The sequence below is a fragment of the Apus apus genome, unplaced genomic scaffold (assembly GCF_020740795.1).
Source record: "Apus apus isolate bApuApu2 unplaced genomic scaffold, bApuApu2.pri.cur manual_scaffold_34_ctg1, whole genome shotgun sequence".
In the NCBI taxonomy this organism is placed as follows: domain Eukaryota; kingdom Metazoa; phylum Chordata; class Aves; order Apodiformes; family Apodidae; genus Apus; species Apus apus.
The window spans coordinates 159,479-186,631 of NW_026248849.1; the positions used below are offsets into that span (position 1 = coordinate 159,479).

The 27,153-nt window shown below is 53.8% G+C and overlaps 3 protein-coding genes across 3 annotated transcripts in view; 1 reads left to right on the forward strand and 2 right to left on the reverse strand.

Annotated features, from left to right (window-relative positions):
- Nucleotides 1–11,157, reverse strand: part of CLASRP (CLK4 associating serine/arginine rich protein) — a 40,411-nt gene extending 29,254 nt beyond the window's left edge. The window contains exon 1 of the mRNA XM_051643853.1: nt 11,153–11,157. The gene's annotated coding sequence lies outside the window, so the exon portion shown is untranslated. The remainder of the gene's footprint in view (nt 1–11,152) is intronic.
- A 5,423-nt stretch (nt 11,158–16,580) lies between these two features.
- Nucleotides 16,581–17,507, forward strand: LOC127396234 (olfactory receptor 14J1-like). The gene has a single exon (XM_051643854.1). The coding sequence runs from the start codon at nt 16,596–16,598 to the stop codon at nt 17,505–17,507; it is 912 nt and encodes a 303-aa protein (XP_051499814.1). The 5' UTR covers nt 16,581–16,595.
- An 8,422-nt stretch (nt 17,508–25,929) lies between these two features.
- Nucleotides 25,930–26,895, reverse strand: LOC127396206 (olfactory receptor 14J1-like). The gene has a single exon (XM_051643826.1). It carries the CDS (start codon nt 26,893–26,895, stop codon nt 25,930–25,932), a length of 966 nt encoding a protein of 321 aa, XP_051499786.1.
- Nucleotides 26,896–27,153: the final 258 nt, after the last annotated feature.

Here is a 27,153-nt window from a genome sequence, read left to right on the forward strand (position 1 = left end):
GGGTTTGTATGTGTTTGTGTATCAGTGCAGAGACCTGTTCTCCCCCCCGACCTGTTCCTCCCTTCCCGGTGTTAGAGTGAATTCCTTCCTGTTTCCATTTCCAGCCCGTCAGTCCTTCTTCCTTATTCCACTTGGGAGGCTGGGGAGGGGTAATAGGGAGCAATTCTGCCTTCTGTGGTTCGCCCTCTCTGTTTAAACCAAGACACGAGGTAAGAATTGATTCACCACATAAGATGTCAGGCTCAGCATCTCAGCTCGGGGGTTGCTGGGGTGGGGAATTGTTGCTCGGAAGAATCACGCGCACGGTGTCCCGGGTGGTGAGCAGGTGTCTTGTGCAGCACTCTGTCTTGTCTTTTATTAGTATCACTGGTATTGCTGTTTCTTCAGGCCTTCTCTTGTCGAGGGAGGTGACTCTCCCCCTCTGCTCTGCTGTGGGAAGACCCTCCCTGCACTGCTGTGTTCAGTTCTGGGGTGACCAGGACCAGAAGGGCATGGAGCTCCTGGAGGGAGTCCAGAGGAGGCCACAAAGATGATCCAAGGGCTGAGAGAGTTGGGGGTGTTGAGCCTGGAGAAGAGAAGGCTCCAGGGAGACCTTGAAGCACCTTCCAGTGCTTGAAGGGGCTCCAGGAAAGCTGGGGAGGGGCTTTTTCCTAGGGCATGGAGTGATGGAGTGAGGGGCAATGGGGTTAACCTGGTGTTGCGAGCCGATATTGGCTACAACCAAGGCTGCCCTTGAGCTTGGCATCCCTCACCAGCCCTTCCTTGTTGGTGAGATCAAGGTCCAGCACAGCACCTCTCTGTGTTGTTTTCCCAATTCTCAAAAAAAATCCGGGATTCAGTCAGAAGAAGCCTCACAGAGTTTTACCCAGAGAAGCAGTCAGTCCTTTGCCAGGGGCAGAATCATCCCCAGAATGAGGGCTGGCTGAGAGCTGAGCAACTCAGCAGTGACCCTGAGAAGAAGGGCCTGGGCATTCAAGGAGTGTCCCAGGAGCCAGTGGTGTGTGCTCAGAGTTATAAGGCCAGTTGCAAATAGGGCAGCAGAGTGACTGCATCATTGGGAAGGGAAGAGCCATGGGTGTCACCTCCCTGGATTGTGTGAGGCCCTTGACGTGGTCCCTCAAAACATCCTTCTCTCTAACCTGGAGAGAGAAGGATTTGATGTGTGGACTGCTCAGGGGATGAGGAATGGGTGAGATGGTCAGATCCAGAGGGCAGTGGTGAATGGCTCAGTGTCCAGATGGAGATGGTGACAAGTGTCCCTCAGGGGTCCGTCCTGGGACCAGTCCTGGTTAATATCTGTATCAATGACCTAGAGAGCTGAGTGGTGCAAGTGACATGGCTGGGGGACAGGATGCCATGCAGAGCAGCTAATTTGGGTTACTGGACAGCCAAGGACTCAGAGCAAGTGTTAGAAACTTTAATAATGGATCAAAGGAAACAAAGCAGGTCCGTGTCTCAGTTGTAGCGACACAAGTGCAAACATCTTTGCAGGAACAAAACCATGGATGACAATAACAACAGCAGTAATGAGAAATAAAAACAAAATAAATAAAATAAATAATAAAACAAAAACAAAACACAACAGAATACCAAAAAAGCAAAAACAAACAAAAAAAAACAAACAAACAAACAAAAATGATGCAATGACATAAATTGGAGTCACTTCTGGAAAGAGGCTTTAAATCTCTCACTCTTGAACAATGAAGAAATCACTTTCCTGAGGGCGTCCTTGAGCTCCTGGTTCCTCATGCTGTAGATGAGGGGGTTCAGTGCTGGAGGCACCACTGAGTACAGAACTGCCACCACCAGGTCCAGGGATGGGGAGGAGATGGAGGGGGGCTTCAGGTAGGCAAACGTGGCAGTGCTGATGACCAGGGAGACCACGGCCAGGTGAGGGAGGCAGGTGGAAAAGGCTTTGTGCCTTCCCTGCTGAGAGGGGATCCTCAGCACAGCCCTGAAGATCTGCACATAGGACACCACCATGAAGACAAAACAGCCAAATGATAAAAAGGCACTAAACACAAGAAGCCCAACTTCCCTGAGGTAGGAGTGTGAGCAGGAGAGCTTGAGGATCTGGGGGATTTCACAGAAGAACTGTCCCAGGGCATTGCCCTGGCAGAGGGGCAGTGAAAATGTACTGGCTGTGTGCAGCAGAGCAGTGAGAAACCCAGAGGCCCAGGCAGCTGCTGCCATGTGGACACAAGCTCTGCTGCCCAGGAGGGTCCCGTAGTGCAGGGGTCTGCAGATGGCCACGTAGCGGTCATAGCACATGATGGTGAGAAGGGACCACTCTGCTATGATGAAGAGTAAAAAGAACAAGAGCTGTGCAGCACATGCTGAGTAGGAGATGGCCCTGGTGTCCCAGAGGGAATTGGCCATGGCTTTGGGGAGGGTGGTGGAGATGCAGCCCAGGTCGAGGAGGGAGAGGTTGAGCAGGAAGAAGTACATGGGGGTGTGGAGGTGGTGGTCCCAGGCGATGGTGGTGATGATGAGGCCGTTGCCCAGGAGGGCAGCCAGGTAGATGCCCAGGAAGAGCCAGAAGTGCAGGAGCTGCAGCTCCCGCCTGTCTGCGAATGCCAGGAGGAGGAACTGGCTGATGGAGCTGCTGTTGGACATCTGCTGCCTCTGGGCGTGGAGACCTGTCCATCAAAAAAATTAACAGAATTTCAAGCAGAAAAATCTAGTAGTTAGTCTTAAAAGACCACAAGCTGCCTCTTGCCTTTCCTGAAGACATTGGGCAGGTCCTTTTTGTATAATCTGGTTGGTTCTGGATGATGGTTCACCAGGGAGCTGTGAGCCCTGGAGGACTGAGCCCTGCCCTGCAGCCACAGGTAAAACAGCAAGAAGGGACGACCACAGGTTGGAACCACTTGTGGGATCTAAGAGATTTTTCATCCTTCTCACTCCTAACCCTCCTGAGTGCAGAGCAGAGCTGAGGGGATTTTGGTTTGTGTCTTCTGCTCTAGTTTCCCCACCACACCTGAGGAAAGTTTTTAAGGCAGAAGCCTTGGCCTTTCCACTGCTCTCCAAGTGAAACCTTGAAGGTGCTGAGAAGCAGAGGGACTGTGCCTTAGTGCAGAGTGAGGACAGCTGCTCTGTCCATCAGTCCTGCTCTCAGCTGCCCTGAGCTGGCACCTCTTTCAGCTGCAGGACCATCACACACAGATGTTCTCCTGAGGAGAAACTGAACATGGCTGAGAGCAGAGCAGTCAGATTGTCCAGTGCAGCTCTCCCAGCCCCTCAGCCCATCTCATTCTCCCTGAGCAGGATCTCAGCTCTGCCCTCCCAGCCAGGGACACACAGGGCTCACTGCAGCTGCCCACAGACAGACCAGGAGCAGCATTTCCATGGCCTTGCCATGGACATGTCTTCTCCATGGGGCTCCCAGAAAACACAGAGGTGCCACAGGAGAGCTGTGCCCTTCTGGAGGGCAGCGTGCCACTCAGCAGGACCCTGCAGGGGAAGAGCCCAGTATCCCAAAGATGGGGTATCCTGACAGGAGGGTCAGCTCAGCCCCAGCCCCACACCCTGCAGTCCTCACAGCCCCAGATATCAGGCCATTGGGATGCTTTTCCTCCATGGACACAATGGCAGGACAGGACACCCAGCATCAGTGTCTGAGCTGCACCCAAATCATCACCCCCCACCCCAAGGAGAAGAAGGAGAAGAACAAGGGCAGCAGGGCCAGGAGGGGAACATGCCAAAGTGCTGCTGCTGAGAGAGTTGGGACAGTGACACAAGGACAGAGACTGGAGCATTTCTGCTCTGTGGTGCTGGGGAGTCTGGGAGGGGAACTCAGGACTAAGTCCCCATGATATGAAGGGCTGGGAGTTCTACAGAGGGGGAGAGGAGAGCAGGGGGTTGCTCTTGGGAAGGCATCAGCCCTGCAGGGATGGCAGGAAGGTGTCCAGATCCCCCTTCCCATGACTTGCAGGCAGCAGCTCCCTCTCCCTCCCTGCCCATGTCTCTGCTGCCTGGAGCTGTCTCTGCTGCCTGGAGCTGCTTCTCTGTCTCCATGTGCCCTCCTTAGCAGGGCTCCCAGAGCCCATCCCACCCGCCGGGTGCTCAGCTCTGCCTGGAAGACACCCCTTGTAGCAGGGACCTGCCAGGGGCAGCTCTGGCTGTGCAGGGGCTGAGCAGCAGCTCAGACAAGTCCCCACTAGCTCTGGGGTCTCAGTGCCTTCTCCAGAGTGGAAAGCTCAATTCTCATCTCCCACTGCCCACCCAGCTCACCAAGAGTACAGAACTCAAAGCACAGACTCCTTTTCTCCCAGATAAATGCTGCCTCTCTGTGCTGCTTCAGAAGGACCCTCTGCAAATGCCCTGGGGGTGATCTGGAGCTGTGAGCAGTCCTGACCCACACAGCACCCTCTCAGAAGCAGAAGGACCCGTCCTTGCCCTGCCAGGGACGACTCATTCCGCACAGAGCTTCTCCCCACAGTCCTTGAGGAGCTCCCCGGGCAGGCTGAGAGCTGCCCCTGGCAGGCAGCACAGCCCCTGCCCCAGCACACAGCCCCTCAGCTGCAGGACCCTGCTCTGACAACAGCCCTGGGCACCCCTGCCTGCACCCCTGCCTGCACCAAGATCCAAAATGGCACAACCAGAGCCACCCACACCAAAGCCCTGACACACCTCACACACCCCATAAGCTGTGGCTGTGCCAGCTGCAGGAGATGCCTCCAGGAACTGCACCCACCTTGCCCTGCACCCACAGACTCACCGTGCCAAGGGCTGCACAGATGTCTCCTCCACTCAGCTCTCACTCCTCCCCAGTCCTGAGCACCTTTAAGCTCTCTCTGCCTTGCCCATCTCCCTCAGACCCCCTGGCAGTGTCCTTCTCCCTGCTGGGCCAAGCAGAGGAGCTGCTCCTGGGCAGAGCTGTCTCTCTGCAGCACTGCCCACTTGCCAGCAGCTCCCTCCATCCCAGGAGCCCAGCTCAGAACCTTAATGAGCCCTCTGGTGGCTTTGCTGCTGAGCCCATGAAGCTGAGACAGGGAGAGGAAGCTGATGAAACCTCTGCAGAAGTCAGAGCCCAACTGCAAAGTTTCTGTCAGTGCTGATGGGTCCCAGTGAGGGACACGAGTGAGGAAGCGTCCCCAGGGTGTGGGTAGAGCAGGAAAGAGGAGGCAGGGATGGCAGGTGGGGAAGAGGAAGGTGAAGGTGGCTCTGGTGCTGAGTGACCCTGGGTGTGTTTCATGACTGCAGAGGACCAAGCCCTGTCCCCCTTCACCCAAGGTTCCAGCCCTGACCCCCAGCCCCTGGGAAGGGAGATCTTGTTCCTCACTTACTAAGTTCAGTTTGAGAATCACGGAATCATCAAGGATGGAAAAGACCTTCAGAGTCACCAAGTCCAACCACTCACCCTACAACCTGACCAGTAAACCATCACCTGATACACCCTGTCTGCCCATTTTTGAAACATCTGGAGGGACGGTGCCTCCACCACCTCCCTGGGCAGCCTGTTCCAAGGCCTCACCACTCTTTCAGTGAAGACATTTTTCTTAATATCCAATCTGAACCTCTCCTAGAGCAACTTGAGGCCATCTCCTCTTGGCCTATGGCTGGTCACTAGGGAGAAGAGGCCAACACCTGCCTCCCTGCAACCTCCTCTCAGGCAGTTGTAGAGAGCAGGGAGGTCTCCTCTCAGCCTCCTCTTCTCCAGGCTGAACAGCCCCAGCTCCCTCAGCCTCTCCTCACAAGACCTGCTCTCCAGACCCCTCCTCAGCCTCGTTGCCCTTCTCTGCACCCTCTCCAGCCCCTCCATGTCCTGCCTGTGCTGCAGTGCCCAGAACTGCCCCCAGTGCTCGAGGTGCAGCCTCACCAAGGCCAAGTACAGGGGGAGCACCTGCCTGGTCCTGCTGGTCACATTATTGCTGATACAGGCCAGGATGCTGTTGGCCTTCTTGGCCACCTGGGCACACTGCTGGCTCATCCTCACCCAGCTGCCTATCAACACCCCAGGTCCCTCTGCTGGGCAGCTCTCCAGACACTCCTCCCCAAGCCTGTAGCGCTGCCGGGGCTTGTTGTGGCCCGAGGGCAGGACCCGACATGTGGCCTTCCTGAAACTCATGCAATTGGCCATGGCCCATGAGCCAGGTCCCTCTGCAGAGCCTCTCTCCCCTGGAGCAGACGGACACTTCCACCCAGCCCAGTGTCACCTGCAGACTCCCTGGGGTGCACTCTGTCCCCTCACCCGGATCATCACTGAAGATGTTCACCAGGAGCGGCCCCAGCCCTGAGTCCTGGGGACACCACTCGTGACCGGCCACCAACTGGACTGAACTCCATGGAATGCAGCTCTTTGGGACTGCCCATCCTACCAGCTCTTTATCCAGCCAAGCCTGTGCACAGCCAGGCCACGAGCAGCCAGCTTCTCCAGGAGAATGCTGTGGGAAACCTGCTCAAAGGCTTTGCTAGAGCCGAGGCAGACAACATCCACAGCCTTTCCCTCCTCCAGTGAACAGGGCACCTATCACAGAAGGAGATGAGCTTAGTCAAACAGGACCTGCCCTTCATGAACCCACTCTGACTGGGCCCCATCCCCTGGTTGTTCTCCACGTACTGCAGATGATCTGGTCCTCAGGCACTGCAGATGATCTGCCCCACCAGCTTCCCTGGCACTGAAGTAGAGATGCCTGGAATTTCCCTGATCATCCTTCCAGCCCTTCTTGTATCTGGGGATAATACTGGCTGATTTCCAGCCTGCTGGTCCCTCCCCAGACAGCCAGGACTGCTGGTAAATGATAGAAAGTGGCTTGGTGAGCACCCCCGCCAGCTCCTTCAGCACTCTTGGCTGCATCCCATCTGGCCCCATACATTTGTGCACATCTACACGAGTGAGCAGGTCACTGACCATCTCCTCCTGGATTTGGGGGGATTGCTCTGCTCCTGGTCCCTGTCCCCTGGCTTAGGGAGGCATTCCCTCAACATGACTGGTCCAGCTACTAAACACTGAGGCAAAAGAAGTCATTTAGCACCTCAGCCTTTTCCTCCTCATTCATTATGATGTTTCCTCTCACATCTCATAGGGGATGGAGGGTCTCCCTGCTCTTTCTTTTGCCATTAATATATTGATAGAACCTTTCCTTGTTATTCTTTACCATAGAGGCCAGATGAACTTCTAGCTGGGCCTTGGACCTTCTAATTCCCTGCCTGCAGATCCTCACAGCATTTTTGTAGTCACCCAGAGTGCCCTGCCCCTTCCTCCAAAGGCCACAGATTCTCTTTTTCTCCCTGAGCTCCAGCCAAAGCTCCCCGTTCAGCCAGGCTTGTCTCCTCTGCTGCAGGCTTGCCTTGGAGCACATGGGGATCAGCTGCTCCTGTGCCTTCAAGACTTCCTGCTTGAAGGGCATCCAGATTTCCTGGACTCCTAAACCCTTCAGAACAGATTCCCAAGGGATTCTGGCAATCAGGCTGTTGAACAAGGTAAAGTTTGCCCTTTGGAAGTGGAGGGTGGCAGTTTTGCTGCCCCCCCTCCTGGCATCTCTAAGAAGAGAGAACTTCAAACCTTTGTGGTCCCTGTGCCCAAGGTGGCCTCCAACTGTCACATCTCCTACCAGCCTTTCCCTGTTGACAAGGAGCAGGTCTAGCAGGGCACCTTGCCTGGTTGGTTCACTCACCAGCTGTGTCTGGAAGTTCTGTTTGACACATTCCAGGAACCTGCAGGACTGTTCCCTCTCTGCTGTGTTGTAGTTCCAGCAGACATCAGGGAAGCTGAAGTCCCCCACGAGAACAAGGGCAAACGGCCACGAGATTTCACCCAGGTATTTATAGAACAGTTTGTCCCCCTCACTGCCCTGGCTGGCAGGTCTAGAGCAGACTCCCACAGCTATCCAACAACACAGCTATCAGCCTTGTTGGCCTTGCCCCTCCTCCTGATCCAAGTGCACTCCACCTTGTTGTCATTTCAGTCTAGTTCTAGACACTCACAAGAATTCCTAACACACAGGGCCACCCCACCACCTTGTCTCCTTCCTTGTCTGTCTCTCCTGAAGAGCTGGCAGCCATCAGCAGTGGCACTCCAGCCCTGTGAGGGATCCCACCACGTTTCTGTGGAGCCACTAGGGCACAGTTTCCCTGCTGCATCAAGGCTGCCAGCTCCCCTTGTTTGTTGCCCAGGCTGCGTGGGTTGGTACAGATGCACTTCAGGTGGGTTCATGATCTTGACACCTTTTTGTGGGCACAGGCCCTAATTCCTGCCTGACCCTTCTCAGGTGTTTCCATGGCTGCTGGACCATCCAGAACCCTTGCCTTTTGGCTTCCCATTCTGTCTCTATCCCCCATCTCAACTCAGGTGGCAGGGCAAGAGTCCTGTCTCATTCCTGCAAACCCCAGCACGCAGCCCCTGGGCTCATTGACAGGCTCAGTTTTATCCCCTGCCCCCTTCAAATCTCGTGTGAAGCTCTGTCCAGGAGCCCTGCTAACTCCTGCCTGGGATCCTGTTCCCCCTCTGGGACAGCTGCATGCCATTTGTTGCCAGGCCTGGTGTCTTGTAGAGTAACCCATGATCAAAGAACCCAAAGCCCTGCCAATGACACCAGTGCATGGTGTGCCCAGCAGGACCAGGGAGGGGATCCTGCCCCTCAACTCCACCTTGGTGAGGCTGCACCTGGAGCACTGGGGGCAGTTCTGGGCACCTCAGGATAGGAAGGACATGCTGCTTCAGCATGGCCATGAAGATCTGCACATAGGACACCACCATGAAGACAAAGCATGAACAACTAAAAGAGGCACTGAACTTGAGAAATCCATGAGGGTAGTAAGACACTGGAACGGGTTGCCCAGGGAGGTTGTGGCTGCCCCCTCCCTGGAGGTGTTCAAGGACGGGTTGGATGAGGCTTGTGCAGCCTGGTCTAGTATGAGGTGTCCCTGCTCATAGCAGGGAGGTTGGAACCTGATGATCTTTCACCTTAACCATTCTATGATTCTATGGTTCTATGAAGTGGCGAATAGGAAGTAGTTGGGTGAAAATGTGAGGTAATTTATAAGGCAACAGAGACAACAACTGAGATGGCAGTTGATAACTGCACGGACTAGAACAGCCCCACTAACAGGTGTTACTAGTGCAGCAACAATAACACAAAGTATTCAATACAGCCGGGGACGCTTTCACCCCCTGGTGATCTCACAGTCACACGCACCACACAAGGCAATATGGCCCCTCTAGAGCCCGGGTGTGATCAGTTAAGCAGAGAATGGGAAGATGCCCAGTGATGTCTCCTCTGTAAGTCAGGTTCCCGAGAAGAAAAGGCAAAAGGTGTGATTATGAACAGTCTCCAGAAGACAGCACCTGAGGTACCGAGATGTCTCCTGCATTGGTGGTCTCATCAAAGGAACTGTAAGAACTGTAATTAGCAAGTTTCCAGGGGTAACACCTGAAGGACAGAGATGACAGCAGTGCTGACTCCAGACACCGGGTCAGTCTCACCATCAGGGTCACACAGCCCAGCCCAGTGATGCCCTTGAGCCAGGCTCCAGAGGTGACCACCAGCACCTCCGTGTCACGGAAGGTGTGACATCCCACAGCTCCAAGAACAATTCTGAGAGCAGACCAACCAACAGGGTGACCAGGGACTGTTACACCAACACAATGAACACTTACAACTGATTTGTTTTGACACCCTCTGAGCAGACCTGTTGTGATCTCAGCCCCTTCAGCCTCAAGTTGGGTTCCAAAAGAGACTGTTGTGGTTTAACCTCAGCAGGAACTGAGCACGAGGGAGACACTCACTCAACTTGCCCCCCAGCAGTGGGATGGAGAAGTGGATTGAGGTAAGAATAGTGTAATGACTGAAGGGTAATACACATACATATTATTACTACTGAAAAAAAGGAACAATAAGGAAAAAAAAAAAAAGGTTTCCTGTTACTCTGCATTTTCTTCTCTTTGTTCATTCACTTTCACATTCCCCTCACCTCTATTGCTCTTTTCAGATTCAAGGAGCAAAAACTTGCAGCTTCAAAGAGTAAAATCTTTGAACAGTCTCATTCCCTCCTTGGCCAACTCTGCAACTGTGTTTACATCCATCATTTTGTATCTTCCTAGCCAAAGTATTTCTCACAAGATCATCCCTTGCAGAAGGACGATCTCATCAAGGGCAGCTTCTAATCAACATGTGCTTGTGGAGCGTAGTTGATTATTCATGAAGCTTTATCACACTTGGCTTTGTTTGCAAACACAGAAACTCCTGCAGTGCCTGTGCAGGCAGTTCTCTAAGGAAAACAGGAGGGAGATGGTGCAAAGGAGCTGAACCATCCAGCTGCAGGGAGCAGGGGAGAAGTCTGATGTGAGGAACAGTGATGCAAGTGCCAGGGGGACAGTGAGGGAAGCGGTGGGGCTGGGGGGGTGAGGAGCAAGGGTGTCCATCCAGTGCCAGACCTCAAGGTGCTGCTTCTCCTGCTGGCCCAGACCTCTTGAGGAGAACCCCTGCATCATTATCACTTGGAGAATGGTGCTAAAAATTCTCCTCCAAACTGAAAAGTAATGAAATAATCCTCTGAAATTAAAATATCACTTATATTAGGTGCACTTTGAAGTCTTCCTCCTTGACTGCACTGGGGAACAGCTCCTGTGAGCTTCAGGACTTGAAGGAAAGCACAAAAAGATAAGCAGCTTGTTAGGGCATTTGAGGCTCATCACATGAACCTCTGAGAGAAGAATGAAGAAACTTCTCCAGAAGTCGAAGTTAGAAGGAAAAAACAAAGCACCTTGGAGCTCTAATAAGTCCCCCTGAGCCTGACAAAGCCTCCCCAGGGCCTCGCTAGAGCAGATCATGGGAGGCCATGAGTGCAGGGAGGCAAAGGCCCTGGGCAGGTGCCTGTCCTGCTGAGAAACCCTTTGCTTTGTTGGATGGAGCAGAAAGGCCAAGCCCTGAGCCCAGGCCCTGGGAGGGCAGATCATGATGCGTCCAAATGAAGTTTCATCTCCCCACTGACCTCAGTGGCCAAGGCAACAGCAGCAGCCCAGGGGACAAAGCCCAGTGTCCTGTTGGGCCTTTCCATCTCGCCAGAGCCCTTGGCCACCTCTATGCAGGCTGTCCTACCCTGCCCATGCCTGCAGCTCCTTCCCTTCAGGCTGCTGAGCCCCTTCTTGCTGTCCCACCCAGCTCTCACCCTGGCATTTCTGCACCTTCACTGATGTCTCTCTGCTCTCACTGCCTGTTCCTTGAAACACAAACCAGGGGATAATCTCATCTCCCTCTGGCTGACCTGTTGCTTCTCTGGTCTTCCCTTTGAGTGAAATTCCTTTTGTCTCACCTCCATTCTGAGCCTTCCAATCTGCACTTCATGGATGTTTCCTATTCTTCCCACTACCAGGAAAAGCTCCATCATCTCTGGAACCAGCCTTCAGGCAGGTACAGGCTACTACTGCAGTGCCCTCTGCCTCCACTTCACCAGGCTGAAGAAGCCCCAGAACCTTCAGCCTCTCCAAACTGCATCCAGGCAGATCTCCTCTGAACCCTCTCCAGTTCCTCCCTATTCCCCTGAGACCAGAAGACCCCAAAGCCAGACACCAATAATCCAGAGGTGGCCACAGCAGTGCTGAGTCAAGGGGGATGGGAACTCCATGGTCTGGGTGGCCACGCACCCCCTCATGCAGCCCCACATGTGCAGCCCCATATGCAGGTGGCCTTCTACAGGGTGAGTGTGTCCCACTGGCTCCCATGGCATCCCTTGTCATGCCCAGGCCCTTCTCCCCAGGGTCACTGCTGAGCTGCTCAGGTCCCAGGTGCCCTCTGGTAGGGGTTACTCTGCCCCAATCTTTGTCCTTCAGCTGCCTGGGGCAGGATGTAGGAGCACTGGCCCCATCACCTTCCCAGGGACTCAGGTGATGCTGACCAGCCTGTCATTCTCCCCATCCTCCTTCCAGTCCTTCTGCATGAAGGGTTTGATGTGTCTCTTTTCCAAGTGCTCAGGAAACTTTCTGATGCCTCTGGCCTTTCCAAGGTCAGAGAGGCCTCACAAGGACACAGGCCAGCTCCACCAGCACCCCTTGGCCTCTTCCCACACCAGAAGTCTTCTCCATATCTCAGACTTCCACAGGAATACCCAGGTGTAGGGAATGGTCCATCTTCTCTCCCCCCACATCAGACTAAACAAAATGCCTTTCAAGCCAGCAAAGCAAGAGTGGTGTCTTTTTGCTGATTTATCCCAGGACAGACTGGAACAGCCCCTTGCTCTAGCAGATAAGTCCACAGCAAGAAAAGAACATAAGGGTTCTGATAACTGGCAGAAGAATGGACAATAGGTTAAAGATGCCTCTGACAGAGCACGTACCTGGCCAGTGCTAATTGGCTAATTTGAACAGAGGTACTTTCTCGAACAGTGATTTCTGATCTATAAAAGAGGGCAAGATCTGCAGGCTGGTGCTCTCTGCCTGCCCAGGAGGAGACCCTGCTGCAGCAGCAGAAGCCATGGGAACCTGCAGCAGACCCTGCTGCAGCACCAGAAGCCACGGGAACCTGCAGCAGACCCTGCTGCAGCACCAGAAGCTATGGGAACCTGCAGCAGACCCTGCTGCAGCAGCAGAAGCCATGGGAACCTGCAGCAGACCCTGCTGCAGCAGCAGAAGCCCCTGGAACGCCAGCCCCGCTGTCCGGAGGAGCCGAGAGGGAAGGGGGGGCTGCCCCGCGACCGCTGCCCGGAGAAGCGGAAAGGGGGGCACCTGTGCCCGCTCCCCGGGGACCCTGCCTGCCCAGCCTGAACCAAACCAGACCAAAGTAGGAGCTTGCCCAGCCTGCGTTTGTCATCTGCTTCGGGACTGGAGCCGTGCTTGGTGCAGCTGCTGCTGCTGGGAGGGGTCGCCCCGGTTCCCGGGAAGCCCCCCCACGGATCTCCTGCCGAGCCTGCCAGCGCATCCCGGGAACCACGCGCTGCGGGAGGAGGGTAAATACACACACACACACACACACACACACAGACAGACACACACACAGACACACACACACACACAGACACTCTAACTTTCCTGCCGGGCTCAACTCCTTCCCTTTCACTCCATTGATTTTACAATCCTTCTCGGAGTGTGCCTTTAATAAGACCATAGTACCTTGGAATCCCTTTTCCAATACACACCTGGACAACCTCTCCTGAACCTTGTTCCCTTAACTTGTGTTGACCCTTAATAAACCGATTAATTCATAAACTAAACATTGCTCTCATTAGCAATTTGTGAGCGTGGTGGGAGGGTGTTCTGATCTACCCTCTAAGATACGGCCCCGCGGTGGCCGTTCCTCCGTGAGAGGCAGCGCCGCGTGTGACCCTCGGGCTCATTCACAAACCCCTCCACATTGGCAGGGGAAGTCACAGAAACATCCTGACAGCCGGGAGCCCCCGGTACCGGCCCGTGACACCCTTGTTATCATAGATCACCTCTGGCACCTCTGGGGGCTGTGATACACCCACTCAGGGCCCTTTGGCCCAGTCTGACTCCATCCTTGCTGGGTACCATGTCACATAGGACTTGTTTTCCAAAGGCCAGGACAGTGTGTGGGTGCTGGCAGGGGACACAGGAGATGTTTCCAGCCTTCCGGTGGTTCCTTCCACCTTGGTGAGCACATGGCACTTGCCTTGGTGGTTGGTGGCAGTGTGATATGATGCATGTGCCAGACCTCCCCAGAGTTCTCTTTCAGCCATTGTCCTCCAAAGCAGGGAGGCTGGAACTGCTGGGCTTGTTTGATTGCAGCAGGTGCTTCAGGGCCCCTGAATGCCAGAGATGTCTGTTCCATCCATGGGTTCAGCGGGGAGAAATGGTGAGGACTGTCATTGTTAACAGTCTCCAGGAGGTTGCAGCTGAAGGACAGAGGTGACAGCAGTGCTGACTCTGGATCCCAGGTCAGTCTCACCATCAGGGTCACACAGCCCAGCCCAGTGATGCCCTTGAGCCAGGCTCCAGAGGTGACCACCAGCACCTCCAGAAGCATGGAAGGTGTGACATCCCACAGCTCTCATAACAGCTCAGAGAGCAAAGCAACCAACATGGTGCCCAGTGACTGTGAAACCAATGCAATGAACAATTATAACTGCTTCATTTTACCATGCTCTGCTCAGAGCTGTCCTTATCTGAACCCTTCCAGCCCCACGTTTGGCACCACAAATCAAAAGGACTGTTCAGGTTTAACCCCAGCCAGCAACTCAGCAAGACACAGCCCCTCGCTCACGTGGCCTCCTCCCAGTGGGACAGGAAGGAGAACTGGGGGAAAAAGGAAAGAACTTTTGTGGGTTGAGTTGAGAACTGCTTAATGATTGAAACAAAATATAATCCTAATCCTAATAAGAAAAAAAATATATTTATATCACCAAAAATAATAAAAAATCCAAACCCAAACTGTCACAGCATTTCCTTTCCCTTGTCATTGCTCCCCCTCAGCCCCCACTGCCCCCAGGAAGAGCCCTGAGCCCTGTGAGAGGGACAGGATCTGCCTTCCCAGGGCCTGGGCTCAGGGCTTGGCCTTTCTGCTCCATCCAACAAAGCAAAGGGTTTCTCAGCAGGACAGGCACCTGCCCAGGGCCTTTGCCTCCCTGCACTCATGGCCTCCCATGATCTGCTCTAGCGAGGCCCTGGGGAGGCTTTGTCAGGCTCAGGGGGACCCCTGAGTGCTTCAGGGTCCTTCCTTTTGTTCAGGCTTCTCTCAGTATCTGAGGTTCATGTCATTAGCCCTAACGAGCTAGATCATCCTCGTCCTAACAAGCAAGTATTACAAAGCACTAACAAGCTTTTTTTTTGTTGTTTTACAGTTTTTTTAAATTACTTTGACAGTGGCCTCCAATTACCTGCTGTAAGGAGTCCCTGGGGAGGCTTTGTCAGCAATAGCCCTCAGTGGGGCCAATCACTGCTTCAAGGCACTTTCAGTTTTGCTTCTGGCTTCCTGAGCACTTTGTTCAGTCTTCCCTCAGCACCTGAGGATCATGGACTCAGCACCAAACACACCAGGGGCAGGATCTCTTCTCCCAGGGCCTGTGGGTCAGGGCTTGCACCTTGGAATCATCTCCCCCAGCCAGGCTGACTCCAGCTCAGAGCCATCTTGTCCTTGCCTTTGCCTGCCTGTCAGCAGGGCCTCCAGGTTCCTGCTCTCACCAGAGCCCAGGCAGCTTTGTCAGGGATGTCCCTCAGTGGGACCCCTTCACACTGCCAGAAACTCTGGAGTTTGCACCTGACTCTGGCTTCTGGAGAGGTTTCTTCAGCTTCACTGCTCATCAGAGCCACCTTGCCATGGCCTTTCCCTGCCTGCCATGAGTGCTTCCAGGTTCCTGCTCTAAGCAGCCCCTGTGCAGCCTTTCCTGGTAATGGTCCTCCCTGGGACCCATTAATGCTGCAGAAAGTTGGGAGTGTGCAGCTGAGCCTGCCTTGTGGAGAGGAGCCCCAGCAGGGGCTGAGGGCACTGCCTGCAGGCAGCAGGGGAGAGGAGCCAGGCAGGGAGAGAGGATAAAGGCAGGCAGGAGGGGCAGGAGGGCTGAGAGCTGCTGGAGGAGACATCTTCACAGCCCTGGGCATGGTGAGTGTCTCTTTGCATGCCCCTCTGTGCGGGGGGAGGAACCAGTCCTGGAGCTGCTGGCTTGGACAGGAGACCCAGACTCCTGCAGCTTTGCAGGGAGAGAGGAGCAGGTTTGTCAAGGCCCCTGAGAAAGTGCCTTCAGCCTTTCCTCTGCCTGCAGGAAGCACTGCCCTCAGCTCTGTGCTCTCCCCAGGGCTGATCTGGTCTCCTCTTCAGGAGTGGCCAGCACAGAGCTGCCCCTGGGCAGGGTCCTGCTGCCAGGAGGGCTCTGCAGGGCAGAGCTGAGCACAGGCTGGGTGGGATGGGGCTGTGAGCAGGGCCAGGGAGGAGAGGTGGGGACAGCTTCCAGCAGGAGCAGCTGCAGTCAGGTCCCTTCCCCGCAGCAAGCCCTTGGTCTCCTCTGCTCCACAGCAGAGCTCCTGGCTCCAAGGCACTGGGATCTCAGCCTGAGTCACCTGCTTAGCAGCTTGATCCCTGCGGAGGAGAAGCGTCCAAGTGCCACCTCAGGGTGCCTGTCCTCCCTCTCTGGGAGCATCGGGGCATTTCTCCATCTGGCCCTGCTGCCTGTGCTGTCCTTGCCCTTCCCCTCAGGCTCCCTAAGGACAAGGGTGTCTAAGGTGCAGCTCAGACACCGATTCTGCAGGAGCTCTCAGGCAGCTGTGGCCAGGGCAGCAAAACCGCTGGGCCCAGCCCAGCTGAGCTTCTCTGGACATGCTGGGCTGGAGGGCTTGGGACCAGCCAGCTCTGCTGGTGGCACCACAGCTGTAGGAGTTTCGTGGAGGTTCTCCTACAGGAATATGCACAAGTGGATCACAGATGAGGAAAAGAGGGTATTTGTGAAGCTGACATACTTTTCCCAGCTCCCCCCTGCTGTGGAGCAGGGAGAGCTCCTTGGGAGCTCAGCTCCTCACAGCACACTTGACCCACATGACCAGAGCTCCAGCCAGGGAGATCCAAGAAGGTTCTGTATAAAAGGAGACATTTTCTGTTTTCAGAGCGTGGGGTGTGAAGGGAGGGAATAGGGAGAGATTTGCTCAGGGCTGTCCTGACTTGTGAGTGTGCTTTCCTCCTCTGGCAGCACCTCATGAGGAAAGGGCTGGGATGTCCAACAGCAGCTCCATCAGCCAGTTCCTCCTCCTGGCATTCGCAGACAGGCGGGAGCTGCAGCTCCTGCACTTCTGGCTCTTCCTGGGCATCTACCTGGCTGCCCTCCTGGGCAACGGCCTCATCATCACCACCATCGCCTGGGACCACCACCTCCACACCCCCATGTACTTCTTCCTGCTCAACCTCTCCCTCCTCGACCTGGGCTGCATCTCCACCACCCTCCCCAAAGCCATGGCCAATTCCCTCTGGGACACCAGGGCCATCTCCTACTCAGCATGTGCTGCACAGCTGTTTCTACTTATTTTCTTTCTTGGAGCAGAGTGGTCCCTTCTCATTGTCATGTGCTATGACCGCTACGTGGCCATCTGCAGACCCCTGCACTACGGGACCCTCCTGGGCAGCAGAGCTTGTGTCCACATGGCAGCAGCTGCCTGGGCCACTGGGTTTCTCACTGCTCTGCTGCACACAGCCAGTACATTTTCACTGCCCCTCTGCCAGGGCAATGCCCTGGGACAGTTCTTCTGTGAAATCCCCCAGATCCTCAAGCTCTCCTGCTCACACTCCTACCTCAGGGAACTTGGGCTTATTGTACTTAGTGCTTGTTTATTCTTTCTGAGCTTTGTCTTCATGGTGGTGTCCTATGTGCAGATCTTCAGGGCTGTGCTGAGGATCCCCTCTCAGCAGGGAAGGCACAAAGCCTTTTCCACCTGCCTCCCTCACCTGGCCGTGGTCTCACTCTTTGTCAGCACCATCCTGTTTGCCTACCTGAAGCCCCCCTCCATCTCCTCCCCATCCCTGGACCTGTTGGTTGCAGTTCTGTACTCAGTGATGCCTCCTGCATTGAATCCCTTCATCTACAGTATGAGGAACAAGGAGCTCAAGGATGCCCTCAGGAAAATATTTTAATAGAATCTACTTCAATTTAATAAGTTCCATGTTACCCCACTAGGGCTCCCACTGAACCTCAGGAATAACTAGGGCTATATTTTCTTCTTCTATGTATTTATTTTTCCTTTGGGATTTTTAATTCATTCATTCACTCATTGATTCATTCATTCATTCATTTATTTTTTTCTTTCATAGTTACTTACTATCATACTTCGTGTACTACCTTTTTCCTGTCTCCACTCCTTATGTACACATGTATCTGGGCTGCCTGTTTAGACACACTCAATAAAGGAACAAGTAGAAGATTATTGGTCTTAACTGCCACCTCTTCACATCTCCTCTGTATCTGAGGGAGCTGCCCCAGCAGGTAGGAGGGGTTCAGGAGGTTAATGCCCAGCTGTCCTATTTTGAGACAGGATGAAGCCAATTTTCCTTTTGCTGATTTCTTTTTCCTTCAGCAAGCTTTCTTTTAATTAGTAGCAAAGTCTTCCAGCTTGGAATGATAACAAATGCTCAAATGTTTTTTTAATTGCTGGGATTCCAAGGTCATGTCTTTGTTCTTCTGGCTCAGACGCTACAGGGAGATCTTTGATCCTCCCATAGGAGGCTGAGTGAGACAGACAGCAAAACTGGCCAGAGATCTTCCATTCCATAGAGCTAAGTGAGCTCAGAGGAAGGACAGAGATCACACAAGACAACTTCCTTCCTGCTTCTTCTTCCCTTCTCCTCCATCCATGGCCGGTGTCTCTGCTCTCTCTCCAGCAGCTCCGAGACTTTTTGGAACTGTTCCCAGCTCAGGAGATGCTGTGGGAGTTGCTGGGGGTGGGGGAGGCAAAAGGGTTTTACACATTCCTGAACACGTTTGTATATAATTGTACATATTTTATTTTGTCGTTAGTGTTTAATTAAAGCTGTGAAGTTTAGTTTTTAATCCAGAAAAGTGTCTCTCCCTCATCCTCTCTCTCCTTCACTACCTGGGTGGGAGGGGTTTGAGAGCCTTGTTGTCTCTGGTTCAATTGCTGATCCTGAGTCAAATCGTGACAACTGTCTATGTGGGTATTGGCAGTCCTGTGGAGCAGAGCTGGGGATATTGGAATCAAAGACTCATGGAACGGTTTGGGTTAGAAGGGACGTAAAGGATCACCTAGTCCAACTTTCCTGCCATGGCAGGGACGTCTCTCACAAGTTCAGGTTGCTCAAACTTCCTGGCATTGGGCACTTCCAGGGATGGGGAACCCATTCTCTGCACACCCACTTCTCTGGTAACCTGTTGCAGTGTCTCGTCACCTTCATCCTAACAGATTTCTTCCTTATATCCACTCTTAATCTCCCCTCTTTCAGTCTGAAGCCATTGCCCCTTATTGTACCACTACCCGCCTCAGTAAAGTCTCATGCAGCGACTGAGAGACGGGACGCAGCTTGATGCAAGCAAAATGTCATTTATTTTATACACAGGCTGCCTTTTATACACATGTTCACTGCCCACACGAATCCTGTTCCTGTTTCACTGGTTCCCTTAACCTGCTCACATGCCAGTCATGATCCAGGCACAGCTCCTCATTGGCTGCCTTTGTCAAAATGCTACTTTTTTAGCTACGCTCAGGCTTCCTTATCTAAACGCAGGCTGAGCACATTCCTCTGCTAACATAGCCTTAGATTTATTGTGGCTTCTTACTGTCTGCTCATCAGGGTCAGTGCTTTTCCACTTCACTATCAAGTCTCCTACAGAGCTGCATTCTGTTCCCATGGTTTACGACCTACAAGGGCCAGAATATCTCCTCCCATTAATTGAGCAGTGCTCTGAGTTTTGCTCCCCAGGTTTCTTCCTTCATGTCCCCCTTTCTGTTGCACAAAAAGAACCTGCTTCTCTGAGTTCATAATTAACTTTTGTAAACACTGTAACATACAGGGCAAGAAGACCAGTAAAAGAATAAAACAGCTAAAGCTTATACAATGGTTTTCACCAAACTCCTAAACCAGCCTGTCAGTCCCCATACCCCAAAAAAACCAATCATGTTCCCAAGGGCTATAAGAGTCAGAATAAAGTCCTTCCCAAATGTTCTGATGATTTCTCAGTTGTCAACAGCATCAGAGGTTTCAGGTGTTTGTTGAACAGATGCAGGGCCGGGGCTGCTGTTCGTTGATTGCAGTAAGGGTTCACGAAAGGGCCTCACATTCTTTGCCAGGATCCATCTGGGGCCCTTCTCTGTGGAAACACAAGCAGAACCTCTTCCCCACGTGACAAGAGGATAAGGTCCCAAAACCTTACCTGTTTAAGGATTGTGAATCAACACAGGAGCCTTAGTCCGTGCCTCAAGAGGAGCATTTCCATTAAAATGCCAAACTATTGGAGGATTTTCATCTATTAAAGAGCAATTTAAAAAATTAAAAACATACAAAGCTTTCTGTAATCGTTCCTCAGGGGTGGCAGTCCCCATTCCCCTTTCTGTTCTTGCAAACGTGCTTTGAAGATTGATGAGATCGGTCAATCAAAGACTGGCCCGTAGGGGAATGAGGAATACTAGTGATGTGAGTTATACCCCTTAAGGCAAAGGAGTCATTTGTTGTCTTTGAGACATACGCTGGGCCATTATCCATTTTTATCTGAGAGGGAATGCCCAAGGTGGCAAAGGCACGCAGAAGGTGTTTTTGAACATCACGCGCTTTTTCACCTGTATGACAAGAAGCAAACAAAGCACCAGAGAAGGTATCAATAGACAAGTGCACAAATTTTAACCGGCCAAACTCTGGACAATGTGTAACGTCTGTTTGCCAAAACTGCAAACTTTGTAAACCTCTGAGATTCACCCCCCCTGCTACTGAAGGAAAGGAATGTCTTTGGCAGTCAGGGCAAACAGCAATAATATTAGATGCTTGCTGTGAAGAGAGCCCAACCTGTTGTTTTAACCCTCCTGCATTTTGATGAAAAAAGGAATTACTAAGTTGAGCTTGTGCCCTGCGATCTGGTGATACCTGAACTGGTGAGGTACTCAACAACTCCTGCGACATGAGCTGAATCAGGGATAAGGTTAAGTGGGGCAGACCGCCTTCGAAAAGCCCAACAACTGCAGCTAGTTCCACACTTTGAGGGGATCTGGGAACAGTGGTTATGTCTGAGTCCCATCCATTAGACTGAGGATCCCACCATAAAATGACTGATTTGTGTGACCTCCCAGACCCGTCTGTAAAAACTGTAAGGGCCTGTAATGGCTGGTCGCTTCTTCTAGGCAGAGGTACCAAATTAAAGGCAGTGGTAAAAAGCCTGTGCTGAGGCGGGTGGGATGTAAGTTGGCCTGTATCATCTGCCAATGCCACAGCAAACGTGTCTGACCGCTGGTTTAGCCACTGCAGATAAACATTGGTAACAGGCAAACAGATACAGCAAAAGTCCACGCCCGCCAGCAACAACAAGCGTTGCCTGGCCTTAACCATCAAAAAGGCAAACATCTCGTGCTGGGTCAAGGCAGGTTTTGTTGGCTGGTTTGATAAAAAGACCCACTCCATAAGGAGCAGGGGATCTGACATTTGGGGATCCCACTGAAATATCAGCGCATGAGGCTGCCGGGAGGGATTTAAGAGAATAAGGTGAAAAGGCAACTCAGGAGCCCATTGCTGTGCTTGCCTGACCATTATTGCCATGGCAACCTTCTGTAAAGATTGAGCGGCTTCAGAGCCAAGACTGCAGGGAGAACGTAAGTCAGTGTCCCCTTTTGACAGGGCAAACAAAGGGGCTAGTTCTGCACTGGATATTCTTAACAGTGGTCGGACCTAAACACACGTTAGCAGTGTCAGTAGGGACACACCATTGAGCTGCTGGGGATTCCAGCTCCTATTGCAGCTCCAACATGTCTGGAACCGCAGCTCTCATCGGTGCTGTGACTTCATTCAGGCCATGGTCGTCCACAGTTAATCTCCATTCCTCATCAGGCTTCTGCACTGGCCATACGGGGCTGTTGAAGGGTGACTGAGCCCTCCTTATCACTGCTTGGCTCTCTAGTTGACCAATCAGCTTATGTGCTGGGAGCAGGGAGTCTCTGCTGGGGCGGTACTGCCCACGATGTCCTGCAGTAGAAGGGGTTGGTACCTGCTGCTCCTCCACCCTCCTCATGCCCACCACAGAAGGGTCATCAGAGAGACCAGGCAGGGCAGACAGCCAGGTAATGCCCTCAGTCTCTATGGCTGCTACACCAAAGGCCCATTTATACCCTTCCAGGTCTTCAAAGTCCCCTCTCCAGAGCAATCTGTACCCAGGATGCAGGGAGCAGCTGGGCCAGTTACTATCCAATGGGTCTCCCAGTCATTCCCAGTCACGCTCACTTCAGCCTCCAACACACTCAGCTCTTGAGACCCTCCAGTGACTCCAGGGCTGGTAATGGAGTCTGCCCCTGTCTGGCTGGATGGTATCAAAGTGCACTGTGCAGCAGTGCCCAGCAGGGCTCTAGAACCCTGTGGTTCTGTTGTGCCAGGCCACCCAACCCACAGTGTCCAGTCAACTGGGTTATCCCTCTCCTGCAGCTGGCTGGAGGCAGGGCCCCTCTAACGTTGAGCATGGCATCCACAAGTAACACAGGGCTTTGTGTGGCGTGCTGGACTCTCCTCTGGGGTAGAGACCCACCTGCTTGGGCCAGCAGATACTTCCCGGGAGAGCCGAGCAGTCATCATGCTGGGACTGTTCTCTCTAGTGGCACCACCCTGCAGCTCCCGTGCTCTGGCACGCAGAACAGCAGTGGCTTTGCCGTCCCACCTGCTCGTGTCCTCACCATGTTCAGCAGAGGAGACCACAGAGAACCTCGTGTCTGATTCTGCATAACCTGAGCTGGTCTCCTTGGAGTGCCCCTGTTTCTGATGGCTGATACATGGTTCCATTCAGGAGAGGAATGGGTGGTTTTCTGCCTCTCCAGTCTGGAGACCCTATCACCCAGCTTCTCACAGAGGTTTTTCCACTCCTCAGCTGTTTTTTCCACAGCTGAGACATGGGCATTTAGGGGGTTAGAGATACTGTCTGCATATTACCTAAGCTGGTTAGCAAATTCATCGACAGTTGGTGGTGTTTCACCATTTCCCACAAAGACCCTTCCTCCCAACATGGTGGGATACATAGGAGGAGCACTCTGTGAGAGCCTCTTTAGCATGGGCTGACTGCATGGCAGCTCCTCAGGGCTTTCAGGTGTGTCCCCATTACCATAGATGACCTCCTGGACTGCCAGCTCTCTCAGACAGGTAATACCTCTTTCTATGGTGTCCACCTACTGGGGTGGCATCAGTGTCCTCCCTGTGGGGATACTGGCTTTTGACAGCCATCAAAAGGTGGTGCCAGAGACTGTAAGGACCGTTTTTCCTGCCAACCATCTTATCAATGCCTGCATCTCTGGCTAAGGATCCCAACTGCAGAGCCTCCCTGCCCTCCAGATCTACCCCAGCAGCTCCCAGGCCATCCCACCCCAACAGCCTCCAAATCAGTGACTCATCCTCCCTGTGTGTAGGATCCTTTCCTCCATCCCGTGACTCCTTCATGGGCAGGGATTTAACCCTGATCTCAGGCCCGAATCGCTGCCGTGTGCTGTTCCTGCCCCAGGCTGCCTCTCCCCTGGACCAGCGCCTGCCCCTGTCTCCCAGTCCTCATCCCTCCCCGGGCGGTCTGACTTCTCCCCGTGCTCTCTGCGCCTTGTTCCTGGAGCCCCCAGGGCTGGTTGGGACTGAGGGGAGCGGTGTCACGCGCTGCCGCAGGTCCCGCTGACCCCAGAGCAGCGCCGGGGGCGGCAGCAGCGGCAGGGGCCGTGGGGGCAGCAGCAGCGGGGGCAGCAGGAGGGGCCCTGGGGGGCTGGCAGCGGCAGGTTTCCTGCACCACTTCCCAACTGGAGCCAGCCCTGGCACACAGCAGGCACAGCCCTCATGCAAGCAGAAGGGAACAGCCATGCCTGGGGCCCCCAGGCTCGGGCACGGGGAACTGGCCAGAGAAAGGAGCAGAATCATTTCTCATAACACCCAAATCCTCAAGTCGCCCTTGAACTGCCCAAGCCAACCCTCAGCCCAGCTCCTCCCAGCAGCAACCACTGCTTGAACCAAATGAGAAAACAACTCAGGTGGCAAATAGGACATAAAACTATAAATCATTGTCTATTCCCCCCCTTCCACCCTCCCAAGGGAAGACAGAAGGATAAGGAAGAGACTTAAGGGCTGGAAACTGAAACAGGAATGAATTTACTGCAACGTGGGTAAGGAAATAACACATGGGGAAAGAACAGATCTATACACTTCTGTACTAATATAGACAAAACTGATCTTGCTGATGGCAGGAACGGGTGGGTGAGGGTCCCTTGCAGCAAGGCCACTTCAGGAGAGGGGTCCAGGGCTCCTCACAGCACCTGGTGGAGTTGGATTCCAGAGAGCACCTGGTGAACTGAAGAATCCCCAGGCAGCAGCAGCAGCAGCAGAAAGGAAGGAGGCAGAGGAAGGAAAGGGCCTGAGCTTCTGGTTCTCCTGCTTTTGTAGAGTATGGCAGGAACAGGGGGAATATTGACCCATCCCTGTTCCGACCCTCCTGGGTCTTTCAGGGAGTTAAGGACCCTCTCTCTAGTTCCTCTTACAGGTGCTCAACACCAGGCCAGAATCACTCAAACCTAAACACCCCTGACCCAGGTGCCATTGCCTGCTCAGGACCGACCTTCCAGCCCATGAATCCTGCAGACAGAGGCAGGTGACAGCAAGCCCAGCCCTGAAGGCAGGCTGTGGCCACCAGCAGGAAACACTCCCAGGTGCAACAGGCTGACAAAACAGGACTCACAGCCCTGTGGGCAGAGATGGTGGCCAGCAGCTGGGACAGGCTGGTGGCCCTTGGTTCAAGGAAGCACATCCCTCAGCTGCATCCAGGTGGTTTCCAGGGGACGTTGCTGTCAACATGGAGTGACCTGGAGACACTGTCTGTCCTACAGACCCTCACAGCCCCCCAGGAAGAGCTGGGGGGTTGTGCTCTCTGGGGTTCATCTCACCCCCCGCACATGATGCTCATGCTCAGGTCTTGTCTGCACAGGGCAAACAGGGACTCCTGCCCTTGCTGACAATGTGTCCCTGTGGGAGGGACAAGCAATCTCTGTCAGCTGTGGTGAGAGGCCAGTGCTGGGGAGGGTGGTTGTTCTGGCTGCTGAGTGACAATGGCCCTGGGGCAGCTTTCCTGGGCTGCCCAGTGAAGACAGAGCAGAGCCTGCCCTGCTGGTTGCTCCTGCCTGTCCCAGGAGCCTGGCTGGGCCAGGAACACGCCGCTGTGCCCCCACCCTGCACACTCACACACTGGAGCTGTTCCCTGCTGCTTTCCTCTCGGGGACTCTGCCCAGCCCAGCTCTTCCCCAGCTCTCCCAGCTCCACCTCTCCCTGCAGCCCAGTCTGGGCAGGCCCTGCAGAATGAAAGGAGGAAATGGAGCTCAGGGGCAGGGACTCTCCATCTGGCAGGCTCAGCAGATCAGCAGCTCAGGAAGTGACAGCCCCAGGGCCAGCCCTGCTCCCTCCCTCCAACCTCCCATCTCTCTCCTCCAGGCTCCTCCTGGCCTCCCCAGAGCTCAGAGTGAGTCCAGAGGAGGCCACAGAGATGATCCGAGGGCTGGAGCAGCTCTGCTCTGGAGACAGTCTGAGAGAGCTGAGGTTGATCAACCTGGAGAAGAGAAGGCTCCAGAGAGACCTTAGAGCACCTGCCAGGGGGCTCCAGGAAGGCTGGAGAGGGACTTTATTTCAGGGCCATGCAGTGACAGAATGAGAAGGGAAGAGTTCCAAACTGAAAAGAGAGATTGGGATTACACTTGAGGAAGAAATTCTTTCCTGTGAGGGTGGTGAGACACTGGTGCAGGTTTCCCAGAGAAGCTGTTGCTGCCCCAACCCTGGAAGTGTTCCAGGGCAAGTGGGATGGATCTTGGAGAAACCTGATCTAGTGGGAGGTGTTGCTGTCCATGCAGGACAATAGAACTAGATGACCTTCAAGGTCCCTTCCACCCCAGCCCACTCTATGACTCTGTGCAATGCAGGTCAGTGGCAGTGTCTCTCTGGCTGGCATGCTCAGGAGATCCTGGTGCCAGGCAGCCTGCAACCCTGGGAAAGTGGGAAGGGAACAGCTTGGATATGCCCAGGTGCTGGTGCTCCCTGGCAGTGCTGTTGTGCAGCCCTTACCCTGCCCCTCTGCACAGAGGCTCTGAGAAGGTCTCCAAGGAAGGATCTGTGAGTGGCTGGAAGGTCTGGATTCTGTTTAAACACACAGAGAGCACAGCTCCTGATTTACACAGTCTCTGGGTCAGACACAAGCTGGACAGACACAGAATTAGAAAGGGCACAAGTACTGACATTCCTTTCTGGACAACATTAGAAAAAGAAGAACAGAGCAAATAAAACCCCATAAAGTTGATAAGCTAACCCCAGAAAAACTAGCAAAGATGGACATGACATATACTGAGATACATCAGCAGTGATTTGCACAAGAAGACAACCAGGTGAGCACTTCTGAAAATCCTCCAGTCACCAGTTTCTGCACAGCATCCTGGAGCTCCTGGTTCCTCATGCTGTAGATGAGGGGGTTCAGTGCTGGAGGCACCACTGAGTACAGAACTGCCACCACCAGGTCCAGGGATGGGGAGGAGATGGAGGGGGGCTTCAGGTAGGCAAACATGGCAGTGCTGATGAACACAGAGACCACGGCCAGGTGAGGGAGGCAGGTGGAAAAGGCTTTGTGCCTTCCCTGCTGAGAGGGGATCCTCAGCACAGCCCTGAAGATCTGCACATAGGACACCACCATGAAGACAAAACAGCCAAAAGCTAAACAGGCACTAACCACAATAAGCCCAAGTTCCCTGAGGTAGGAGTGTGAGCAGGAGAGCTTGAGGATCTGGGGGATTTCACAGAAGAACTGTCCCAGGGCATTGCCCTGGCAGAGGGGCAGTGAAAATGTACTGGCTGTGTGCAGCAGAGCATTGAGAAACCCAGAGGCCCAGGCAGCTGCTGCCATGTGGACACAAGCTCTGCTGCCCAGGAGGGTCCCGTAGTGCAGGGGTCTGCAGATGGCCACGTAGCGGTCATAGCACATGATGGTGAGAAGATACCACTCTGCTCCAAGGAAGAAGACAAAGAACAAGAGCTGTGCAGCACATGCTGAGTAGGAGATGGCCCTGGTGTCCCAGAGGGAATTGGCCATGGCTTTGGGGAGGGTGGTGGAGATGCAGCCCAGGTCGAGGAGGGAGAGGTTGAGCAGGAAGAAGTACATGGGGGTGTGGAGGTGGTGGTCCCAGGCGATGGTGGTGATGATGAGGCCGTTGCCCAGGAGGGCAGCCAGGTAGATGCCCAGGAAGAGCCAGAAGTGCAGGAGCTGCAGCTCCCGCCTGTCTGCGAATGCCAGGAGGAGGAACTGGCTGATGGAGCTGCTGTTGGACATCCCAGCCCTTTCCTCAGGAGGTGCTGCCAGAGGAGGAAAGCACACTCACAAGTCAGGACAGCCCTGAGCAAATCTCTTCCCATTCCCTCCACTTTACACCCCACCCTCTGAAAACACACATTGACTCTCTCCTTGTTTACAGAACATTCCTCCATCTCCCTGGCTGGAGCTCTGGTCTGTGCTGGCCAAGTGTGCTGTAAGGAGACCTGCAAAAAGAGTTTTTCCTGCTCCAGAGCAGGGGCAACATGGGAAAGAGCA

What these genes read in the sequence shown, in the direction of transcription:
- LOC127396234 (XM_051643854.1), top strand. Translation starts at nt 16,596, where the DNA reads ATGTCCAACAGCAGCTCCATCAGCCAGTTCCTCCTCCTGGCATTCGCA.
- LOC127396206 (XM_051643826.1), bottom strand. Translation starts at nt 26,895, where the DNA reads ATGTCCAACAGCAGCTCCATCAGCCAGTTCCTCCTCCTGGCATTCGCA.